The 12,026-nt window shown below is 38.6% G+C and overlaps 1 protein-coding gene across 1 annotated transcript; it reads left to right on the top strand.

Moving 5' to 3' along the window:
* The first annotated feature begins 1,569 nt into the window (after positions 1-1,569).
* Positions 1,570-2,496, top strand: LOC108712285 (olfactory receptor 1C1). The gene has a single exon (XM_018254532.1). The coding sequence runs from the start codon at positions 1,570-1,572 to the stop codon at positions 2,494-2,496; it is 927 nt and encodes a 308-aa protein (XP_018110021.1).
* The last annotated feature ends 9,530 nt before the right edge of the window (positions 2,497-12,026 follow it).

The following is a 12,026-nucleotide window of genomic DNA, read 5'->3' as shown; positions in this document are numbered from 1 at the left end:
GTACAAGTCAGAACAGGACAGGAACCAGGAACTGGCAAGGCAAGGTGGGGTCAAGGTCAAGGCAGAAATATGAAACAGCAAGGTTAAAAGTAGGACTGGAGCAGAACCGGGAGGGAAAGACAAGGCAGGAACATAACGAGGTAAGGAGGAAAGGTTCAAGGTAAGGCAGGACAAGTCAGGACAGAACAGGACAAGGCAAGGAAAGGAGGCTAGAGCTGGAACCCTTAGTTAGGGACAATGCCACACTGCTAGTTTGGGAAGCCAATGCTCAGGCAAGAAGTATTTGGAGGGCTGGCCTTAAATAGGGCAGAATCAGCCCTAATTGGCTGACTGCAAACCCACCAGGCTGCTACTGGGCTAGGGCTGCAAAGGCCAGGTAACATATAGGGAGCAACCCTACAGGCTGCTCACCTGGCCCAGTGGTTAAATCATTAAGCCAGAACCCCAAAGGTCACTTGCTTGAATCCCAGCAGAACCAGACCTATCAAAATAATAAGTAAAATGCTTATAGAATGATGGTTATTAGCTAGACATTGGTTGGCCATCGTGCATAAACTAAAATCATCAGGAAATTAATTTGGTGAAATTTTATTGGTATGTGTATGGCTAACAACCTGTTAGGAAATGTATGGATCAGTCAGATGCTCCAATAACAAATATGCTATTATCTCCTATCATTTACGGAAAAGTTGCCTTGTGCTATTCCCACAGACAGTGTACTCCCAAAGTAGCAGCGTGTAGCTCATCCAAGTCCCTGTAGATACAGGCCTATAAAGGCAGGGTAAGAATGTGCTGCAGTTGTGTAACATACATTATGCAAGCTCCAGAATGTTTATTGTACATCTTTTAGCATCATCTAAGACTATGGTTTATTGCAACATATTTTGAATGAAATATGGATCAAATGTCCAAGAGTGACTTTAAAAAAATATCACTGAAAGAAAACAGAATTTATTTTTCAGGAAACAGAAGGATTGAAAAAACAATCACATCATATATCATATCATTTTAACAACGATATATATTTTTTTAAAGTCTGACTGCCATTTTTGGAAATAATATTCACAGGCCTCGAAATGTTACAGAAATAAGAATAAGAGAAAAATTATCAGCTTAATATCTTGGTGTATTGCCTAAATCCATTGTAATAAGTGATTGAAGGTTTGAAAAATTGCTCTTAACAGTAATACTATGTTCCAGTAAAGAGTTACACTCCATATGGCCAGTGTGAAAACATGCAGAACCTTGGAGATATCGTAAAGCCAAAAGGCAATGTAATCTTATTACTTCATTAGTTTTGGTTATTTCTTTTGTTACTTACCTTTCTACACTACCAGGATTTTAACAATTTCAAAATCATACAGAAAACTATTTTAATTAAATTTTAATATGTGCAATTTTTGAAACATTTTTTTTCGTAGAATAAAACTGATAATATTCCTTCAGCTGTAACTCAGAACTCTTTAAGACTTAGTAGATGACTTTTACTGTTAGGAAAGTAGCTGATGTTTGGTGGGGAACATCAGTTATGTTTTTGTAAAAAGTAATCATTTTCTCCAACAAGAAAACATGAATGAAAAATGTGAAAACGACACCTTACCAACCCATTTCAAACTCTTGGCATTTCCCAGCTTTGCTGATATGAAGGTTTTACTGTCTGTTGGGGTTTTGGTGATGTATTTGTTGGCAGTGCTGGGTAATTTGATTATTATTGCCCTTATCTGTTTGGTACAGCAGCTGCACACGCCCATGTACTTCTTCTTGTGCAACTTAGCATTTCAGGATATTGTTTATATCAGTGCTATACAACCAAAGCTGATGGCCATCACTATAACAGGAGATCACAGTATATCTTTTCCAGGCTGTATCTCACAGATATTTCTGTTTATTTTCTGTTTAGATGCAGAGTTTTTCCTACTGACCACAATGGCTTATGATCGCTATGTAGCCATTTGTGTTCCACTGCATTATTCTGTCATCATGAATAAAAGTATTTGTGTCTTATTGGCCACTGTAGTTTGGCTATTGGCTGGTATAAATGCAATGGTTCACTCTTTGTTGATATCACATTTATCTTTCTGCAAATCCCATGAACTCAATCATTTCTTCTGTGAGTTGAAAACCATGCTTTCTCTTTCCTGTTGTGACATCACGAACAATCTAATTATAATATTTGTTGAAGGTATTTTAATTGGATTATTTCCATTTTTCCTCATACTTACATCTTATATATTTATCATATCAGCTGTTTTAAAGATTCCATATTCAGCAGGACAGATCAAGGCCTTCTCCAGATGTTCATCACACCTTATAGTTGTAATATTACTGTATGGGACATCTCTCAGCTTCTACATGAAACCAGAATCTGAACACTCCCAGGAGCAAGACAAAGTTCTCTCTATGGTGTATGTGGCAGTGGTTCCAATGCTAAATCCACTAGTTTACAGCTTGAGAAACAAAGAAGTTCTGAAAGCTTTAAGAAAAGTAACTGGATAAAAATAGAACACACTGCTCGTTTTTTAGCAAGGTACAATATGCCAAAAAGGGACAATGGATCTTCTGGATAAGGTAATAAATTGTGCAACTTTTTTCTAGGTCTAGTAATCCATAGCAGCAAATCAGATTGTTGTATTCAATTAGTTAAGGCCATTTGCTGATTGGTTGCTATGAGTTATTATAGACCAGCAGCAAAACTTGCACTCTTTATTACATTATCCCCTCAAATCTTGACTTTGCCTTTTAAGGCACGGATCTTTGTGCTCATGGAATGGAGTGCAAAAAGTTTTGCCAATATTTTTGGCCATTCCAGCATTCAATGCTAGGAGCAGAGCCAATGCATGACGTTGGCTCATAAATGTTTTAGTAGCCTTAAGGTATGGTGGTTCACATATGGAAATATCTCTAATGCTAAAAAAAGACCCTGGGTCCAAAACATTTTGAACAATTTATACATACCTTCATACCGTAGAATATTGTTTTGACCTATTACTGTGTTTTGTTTGTAGTTGGTTGTGCAGCAAAAAGTTGACTGTTGATAAAATTACTTTGTCAGCATTCATACATATTTTTGTTCCCCAGGAGACCCAGATGTAATACCACTGAAGCTAATTTGCTATGGGCATTCCCAGATATCTATCACATTTGCTAATAAGTGATAAACTTTTTGGAAAATGAATTCACTGTGCCTCCCCTTCTTAAAGAAACAGTTCAGTGTAAAAATAAATAGTTGGTAAATAGATTAGGCTGTGCAAAATCGAAAATGTTTTCAATAGCGTTAGTTAGGCAAAAATGTAATGTATAAAGGCTGGAGTGACTGGATGTATAACATAACATAACAGAACACAGCTTACTGCTTTGCAGCTAATTTTGTTTTTCCAGAAAGTAACTAATCAGTGACTTGAGGGGGTGCCACATGAACTTTAAATTCGATCCTTGATACGTAAATCTGCCTCAAGAGCTCCTTTTGAGAGTACAAAGTGCTATAATGGGGGCAACATGTCTTTTCAATAAAATAATAAACTGTTTTTAAAAAGTTTGCTCAGGCCTAGTGACCCATAGCAGCCAATCAGATGTGTTTTCAAACAACTTGACCAGTGACTGCAATCTGCTGAGGGAGCTACACACTACATGAAGTGTATGAAGGCAGGAACATCAACTTTCATTCAGGAAAGGAAGTAGGGGACAGAAGGGTAGGGGGGGCTGGTCCACAGCTTGTCTAAAACAGCAAATTTGCCGTTTTGGCTGAAGATGCTGGGGAGGAAAACTCTGAACTGGTGTGTATGGAGCAGACTGACTCTCCGAGCACCCTGGGAGGCAGTGTCTCTAATACGGGTGGTGGGGGGAGTGCAAGGAAGGAAAGGCAGGTTGTAGTTATAGGGGATTCAATTATTAGAAAGGTGGATAGGGTAATCTATCGTAAGGTCCCTACATGCCGAACAGTCTTCTGCTTGCCTGGTGCTAGGGTTCAGCATGTGGTGGAACGAGTGGACAGATTATTGGGAGGGGAAGACCCAGCTGTCTTGGTACACATAAGTACCAATGACAAAGTTAGAGGAGGTGGTGAAGTCCTCAAGAACGATTTAAAAAAAACTAGGTGTAAAGTTGAGGGCGAGGAATTCCAAGGTAATTTTCTAAGAGATATTACCTGAGCCACGAGCAACGCTTAGGAGACAGCGGGAGCATAGGGAGATTAATGCATGGCAGAGAGATTGGTGTAGGGAGGAGGGTTTTGGGATTTGGAGAACTGGGCTGATTTCTCAGTCGGATACAGGCTCTTTGCTAGGGATGGGCTGCACCTCAATGATGATGGTGCAGCTGTTTTGGGAGAGAAGATGGCTAGAGGGTTGGAGGAGATTTTAAACTAGGTGTGGGGGGAGGGTTCAGTAAAAGATTCAGTGGAAGACAGGTTAGATGAGATAGTGGGCAAAGAAAGGGAAAATGGGGAGGAGATTTGTCTGCGGATACTGTTAAGGATAGGGAGGACCACAAGTCATATGTTCAATATGGTACCAGTATTAAATGTATGTTTGCAAATGCAAGGAGTTTGACTGGTAAAATGGGAGAGCTGGAGGTGCTGGTGCTGGAGGGAAAATATGATGTGATTGGTGTGGCCGAAACATGGCTGAATGAGTCACATGACTGGGCAGTAAATATCAGTGGCTATACTTTGTTTTGGAGGGACAGAGGCAATAGAAAAGGAGGAGGGGTATGTCTGTTTGTTAGGCAGGATTTAAAAGCTTATATAAAGGAGGAGGTTATGTTAGGAAATGAGGGGGCAGAAGTCTTATGGGTAGAGTTCTTCACCAATTGTAAAGAGTCCAGCAAATTAATTGTAGGCGTATGCTATAAACCCCTAATGTAAGTGAGGAGGAGGAGGCATTAAGTTTTCAGCTAAAAACACAGAACAGAAATGGTTGTCATTTAAAATGGTATTAAATCATTACTGTTCTCAATTTATTCCCTTAAGAAGTAAATGTAGAAGTTCTAAAAATCATCCTATGTGGCTTAATACAGAAGTAAAGAAGTTAATAGGGAACAAGAGAATGGCACAACTACAAATCTGTTGGGACAGAAGCTGCATTTAATGAATAAAAAAACTGTAATAAATCAGCAATCCGAAAGGAAATGAGTTTATTGCGATGGAGGTGAAAACTAACCCTAAAAAGTTTTTTTTAAATATATTAATAGTAAAAAGATGCAGGTTGAGAGTGTTGCTCCATTAAATAATGGTACCAGTATGGTTGTAACAGATACAGAAAAGGCAAATGTGTTAAATCAGTTCTTTTCTTCAGTGTATACAATAGAGGAGTCTGAGTTCCCAGGCTCACTTTATAGCTGCAATAATGGCTCAGCTCAATCTAGTCAGTGGCTGACTCAGGATATGATTCAAAAAGCTTTAATAAAAATTAATGTAAACAAGGCTCCAGGGCCTGATGGCATACAACCCCGGGTTCTAAGAGAGCTTAGTTCAGTTTTAGACCAGCCCCTTTTTCTGATTTTCTCAGATTCACTGTCATCTGGTATGGTGCCTATAGATTGGAGAAAAGCTGATGTTATTCCAATATTTAAAAAGGGATTACGATCCTAGCCTGGCAATTATAGGCCAGTAATCTTGACATCTGTGGTGGGCAAATTATTTTGGCTTGTTAAAGGACCAGTAACATAAAAAAAAAATGTTTAAATATTTGTTAGTGCACAACGAAAAATAATCACACGCCGCATCTCTCTCTCTGAGAGGAGGGAAGACAGAGAGGGAGGTGAGGAGAGCGGAGGAAGGAAGCCGATGCACGGGGAAGGAGAGACACTGCTGCTGCTGGACGTCGCGAGGAGGATGCCTGTCAGTGAATAGCCAGGGAGGAGAAATCGATTGCTGCAGTGTGGATGGTCGCCTTATCGCCGTTTCTGAAGAGGACAGAAAGTGGATTTTCTTTAAGTTATTTCTTAATAAAGGCTTTGCTTTTTAAAAGTTTCATTTGTCTTGGTGTTTATTTTTCATTGTGCACTAACGAATTTTTAAACATTATTTTTGAGGTTACTGGTCTTTTAAGGGATCACATTCAAAATTTTGTCCTAGTGAATGGCATTATGAGCAGCAATCAGCATGGCTTTATGAAGGATAGATCATGTCAGACAAATTTGATTGCTTTTTATGATGAGGTAAGTAAGATACTGGACAGTGGGGGGGCAGTAGATGTGATCTATTTGGATTTTGCCAAAGCGTTTGATACTGTGACCCACAAATAACTGCTTTCTAAACTAAGGTCTGTTGGACTTAATGAAGTCATTTGCGCATTGATAGGAAAATGGCTACAGGATCGGGTACAGAGGGTGGTTGTTAATAGTACATTCTCTACTTGGAGTAAGGTTCTTAGTGGGGTCCCCCAGGGCTCGGTATGAGGTCCACTTTTATTTAACTTGTTCATTAATGACTTAGGGGAGGGTGTTGTAAGTAATGTATCAGTGTTTGCAGATGACACAAAACTATCCAACCCAATTAATTCCATCCAGGATGTGGCATCCTTGCAACATGATCTTGACAAACTGGCAATCTGGGCAGCTAAGTGGCAAATGAGATTCAATGTTGATAAATGTAAAGTCATGCACCTGGGATGTAAAAATATCCACTTATACCCTTAATGGGACTGCACTAGGCAAATAAATTATTGAAAAGGACCTTGGAGTCCTTGTAGATGATAAACTTGGCTGTAGCAAGCAATGCCAGTCGGCAGCATCAAGGGCAAATAAGGTCTTGAGTTGTATTAAAGGGGGCATAGAGTCACGGGAGGAGGGGGTCATTCTTCCACTGTATAGAGCACTTGTTAGGCCCCATCTAGAATATGCCGTACAGTTTTGGTCTCCATCACTCAAACAGGACATTATTGTATTAGAGAGGGTACAGAGAAGCTGGTGAAAGGTATGGGAAATCTTAGCTATGAGGAAAGACTGGCCAAATTGGGGATGTTCAAGCTGGAGAAGAGGCGCTTAAGGGGTGATGTGATAACTATGTATAAATATATAAGGGGATCATATAGTAATCTCTCTAATTCTTTATTTACCAGTAGGTCTTTCCAGCTGACACAAGGTCACCCATTCCGATTAGAAGAAAAGAGGTTCCGCCTAAATATTCGGAAGGGTTTTTTTACAGTGAGAGCTGTGAAGATGTGGAATTCTATCCCTGAATCTGAATCAGCTGTACAGGTAGATAGCTTTAAGAAGGGATTGGATGGCTTTTTAGCAAGTGAGGGAATACAGGGTTATGGAAGATAGCTCATAGTACAAGGGACTAGTCCGATTGCCATTTTGGAGTCAGGAAGGAATTTTTTCCCCCTCTGAGGCAAATTGGTGAGGCTTCAGATGGGGTTTTTTTTTTTGCCTTCCTCTGGATCAACTGGCAGTTAGGCAGAAATAATAATAATAATTAAAAAAAAAATGAGGTTGAACTTGATGGAGGTGTGACTTTTTTCAACCTTACTTACTATGTTACTATGTTCGTGTGTTTAATGCGTGGTATAACAGATATAAAAATGTATAGATTGAGTGATACATTATTAAAGCATGTACCAATGACCATACAAGGCAGCTCCTGTTTCCCAAGATTATATTATCCTAAGAGCTGTAACACAGTACAATGCCATAGTGTCCTATTTAAACACATCATTCTTCACCTTGTGCTTGGTAGCAGGTAAGCTATAATAAAGTCACGTGCATGGAAAGATCACTGGCTTTATTAGTGGCATAATGGCATGGTGGTGCACAATATGGAAGATAACTTTACTGGAAACCCCAAGGTTCAAAAACAAATAATAGAAAGAGAACATTAGAGATTAATTCAACAGTGCTCTGGAATGACCCCAAAATTGGTCAAAAGAAAAAACAAAAGCACATTTCATTTGTTAACTAAATATGTTTTTTTAATAAAGAAAAGCATGTAACCAAAATACCACAAACACTATTTCAGCCTAAATAGGTACCGTAACTCCTTAATAAATTAACAAACTGTGCTGGACACAGTACTTTTTCTGGCTATTTTTTTTCTGGCTACAGAGACTGCACAAAACAGCAATAAATCAGATTATACTTAGCTTTATTTGATGTATACATGGTTATAGCAACAGCGCAGCTCTAAACCACATCTGGTGACTTGGAATAAACAGGCTTGAAGGGTTCAGTACTACTCCACGGGAATATGTAGCAATGCAAAAAGACATTCAAAGAAATTTTACTTTACCTGGAATGTTATACCCTCGGATGGTGGTAGGGGGGTTTTGCTAGAGCGCTGCATAAAAAGTGTAAAGAAAACCTAACTACCAAGGCTATCAGCTGCACATTCCTTGCTTGGCAAGCAAATGGTAAGCTATACTCCTACTACTCTTAACCTTGAGATAACTGTAGAATACATAAAAATGAAGCTGTTCTTTGTTACTAAACAGTGTTTTACTCACAGATCAGATTAATAACGTAGATTAAGTGTGACAATAAATCATGAGCAGAGTATTATCCTTGCAGTTCTGTGGAGATGTTTGACAAGCTTTTAGATAGTGGCTACAAGATAGTGGTCCATATTCATTGCTTGAGTAATGTTTAGGGATTAGAATATTAGAATATCAGCTTGAATCATTATTCTTATGTAGGGATCCATAAATTTAATTTCTCCTATGCTCTGAAATCCCACATTGTGGGAAATCCCCTGCCTGGCCAGCTATGGGCTGAACCTAAATTGAGTGGAGGGGGAAGGAGCCCATGTCCCTGTCCAGTGTATTCTGGCAGATACCGGAGGTTGCCAGAAGGTGTCGCTGCTGTGCAACTGCTTCAAATAGCTTAGTTGCCATCTGCTCACAGCTATTGTTAGTTTCAATTCCACTGAGGACAGAGTGAACAGAAATTGCTACAAAGATGTGAAGCCTTTGGAAGGGCTGGAGTACGGGAGCCCCAAGCCTGGGAGCTAGACCAGGAGGGTCTTGAGCTCCAAAGCAAAGGAGGACTTTTTAATGTGTTCAATGTGCTGAGAGCTGTGACATGAGGAGTAAAGGGGGTTTGTTGTGCTCACGCTGTTGATACTGTTGGGAGCTGTACCCCGAAGATTAAAAAGCAAGCTTTGTGTGCTTGGCTGAAGGATTTCATTGCTGTGGATGCCTGTGTGAGGCTGCCCATCTGAGAGAGCCCCTGGGTGATTTGTGCCTGAGGGAGGGTAGTGAAAGGATCCAGCATGTGGCCCTGTTAAAGACACAGGTGTTGTTCATGTGCCTGCCACGTGCAAATAGCTACTTCTGTCCATCTGGAGAGGTATTTGGGCATGTAGCGCTACCTGGAGAAGTTAAGAGCTCTTTGGGAAAAAGGGACTGAGACTCTTTGATCATCAGAAGTGTGGGACTTTGCCTTGCAAGGAAGTGCCAGGATGGGACTGCAAACAGGATTCCCCAGGGTAATGGGCTAGTAATATGTACTAGCATATTTACTTTTTTACTCTTATATAAAGTAATTTGTTTTACTGCAAATTGTGTGTTTAATTCTTGTATCAATTAGGTGAAGGCACTTCCAAGAAAAGAAAAAAAAAATCTGGCTTTTCGGGGAAAAAGGCAGAAAAAATTTAGTGATTCAGAAATTTTTTTTTTTTAGAAAAATCGTAAGATTTGGGTTTTTACTCTATTTTCTCTCCAATCCAATTAAATCATGCTTTTTAAATGATAAATAAGGACGAATGGTGGATTCTAGTTTGGTCAGACTTTTTTATTTAAAAAAAATTAGATTTTGATAAATAACCGCCTAAATATATCTGGTCAGAAAGATGAAAGAACTAGATTAAAATGTGGTAACTATAAAGGGGGATGGTAATCCTAAGCATTCAAATGTTCTTATCTATTGTAAGTAGAGGAGAATGATGGAAGTGGCATTTTGGTAACATCAAATTAACTGGGGTGGTGGGAGTTGTAGTCTGTTACACAACTGTTGCTAAAGATGCGATTGCTTTGAAAGCAACATCTGCTGGTGCCTTTTTATTATGTGCTCTGTTTTTCCTGTCTACATTTACCAATGAAACAAAGTAGCAGTAGTCAGCTTTCCTCCAGCCAAGACTCTAGTCTCACAATGCCTTAGATACAGGCACCCATTCACCGGCAGACCTGCTATCAGCCATCATTTTCATTCATCTTAATATCTAAATTGTGCATTTCCTTGCCCTTATATGTTTGGTACCCCAGCTGCATACACCAATTCTTCATGTGCATTTCAATTAGCATTTCAGGACTTTGTGTATGTTTCTGCTGTCGACCATAACAGAAGATCATAGCATGTCTTTTTCAGGCTGTGGTTTTTTTTAATATTCTGTCTGGATGACTACTGACTGTAGTGGCTTATGATTACTACAGTATGTAGCTATTAGGGGGCTATTTATGAAAGTCGGAATGCCAAAAACTTGAAAAATTCCATGAACTCAATAAATCTTGGGTACTGCATTTGACAAAAAGCCCCTTGTCTCCTTCCCAGTGGTAAAAATGCAAATTTCTGCGCTGCGTATGTTTCCCTATCATCAAAAAGAAAATGTGGTTACTAAAACCTGGAAAGCTTCCATGTAAGTCAATGGGAGATGTATTTTCCCAATTAAGCTATTTTATATTAAATTCATTAATTGGCCTCCTCCTATACTGAATTAGTTTAAAATATAAGCTTGATTGCAAACATAGATTTCTGTTGATATCCTTTAGAATGCTTATTTGTAAAGTGTTATAACAAATGGTATAATAATACTACCACAGCCTTGAAAAAGCAATTTTGCGAAACGCGCGTTGGCTTTCCATTTTCACTGGTTTATACCATTTTTAGATAAAACCTTGGGGGGTTCTTTTTATAAAAAACTTTTTTATAGTGATCTGGGCGCTTCTCTCTGCTCAGATTATAGGAGATTCCTCATCTGTATTCCTGTTTTACTGTTTTCACTATAAGTGCTCTGGAATTTGTGTGTTTTTTAGAAAAGATAGCTTCTCAATCTAGCTAGTTCAAATAGAATTGAGACCACAGTTCCAGAAGCACTGACTTCTCCTCCTTTGTGGGGTCCCACAGTTAGTAAAACAATCAGCTAGACAATACGGGACTTTTCCACCCTTCTACCAATTTCCTTTTCCTACCTTTTCTTGGAATCAGAGATATTTATAATTGCACTTTAAGTAATTTATATGTGAATCGATCACATTTGGTGGCACTTTACCACCCTTATTGGTGTTTTAGCTGGTTGTTAGTAATTCATTAATCAATGTTAAATGAATTGTTTATAAGTTAGAAATGACCAAATACACACAATATTTAAAAGGAAAATTAATTGTGTCTTAGTTTTACCCTATTTAATGTTAACTTATTGAGGTTAAGCACTAGCACTTTGTGGGTTAAATTATTTAAAAAAGGGGGGAACTCATAGATATTGGATCACGTGACCTAATGGTTTAACTGAAAACAAATCACACAGTGATAATATATATTCTTTTGTATTTTTTCTGATTAGGAAGACGGGGATACTTTTCTTCTTTTCTCCTATACAAAATTGAATACTGACAGAAGTCAGATCCCCTCCTTTTAGTCAATTTTATATATCTGAAGATAGATCATTCCTTTTTTATTGGTATAATAATACTAACCATGAGCTAACTATTAATGGCTAGGAGGTCCATTTGGATCCAGATGATTGGAAAACAAATTGTAGATTTTCTTTATGATTAATACCAGAGACAAGCTAATATAATTTAAAGCAATTTTTAAGACCTACCTCTGAAAAAGTTAAATGTCACGGGTAGGTTGGAGGCTCCCAGGAACCCCAGATGCAAGCTACTGAAGTTAACTTACTATGAGCATTCCAAAATTTTATTTTTGGAAGCAGTTCATGGTGCACAAGAACAATATCAGAAAACTTCTATTTCTGAGAAAAATTAGTGCTCCACTGAATAGAACTATTCTCTTCCACGAGTTCTATGTGAAGCCAGAATCTGAACATTCTTAGAAGGATGATGAAGTCTTCCCTATAGTACATGTGTAGTGGTTCC

The sequence above is a fragment of the Xenopus laevis genome, chromosome 3S (genome assembly GCF_017654675.1).
Source record: "Xenopus laevis strain J_2021 chromosome 3S, Xenopus_laevis_v10.1, whole genome shotgun sequence".
In the NCBI taxonomy this organism is placed as follows: domain Eukaryota; kingdom Metazoa; phylum Chordata; class Amphibia; order Anura; family Pipidae; genus Xenopus; species Xenopus laevis.
This window is presented reverse-complemented; position numbering and strand designations above follow the sequence as displayed.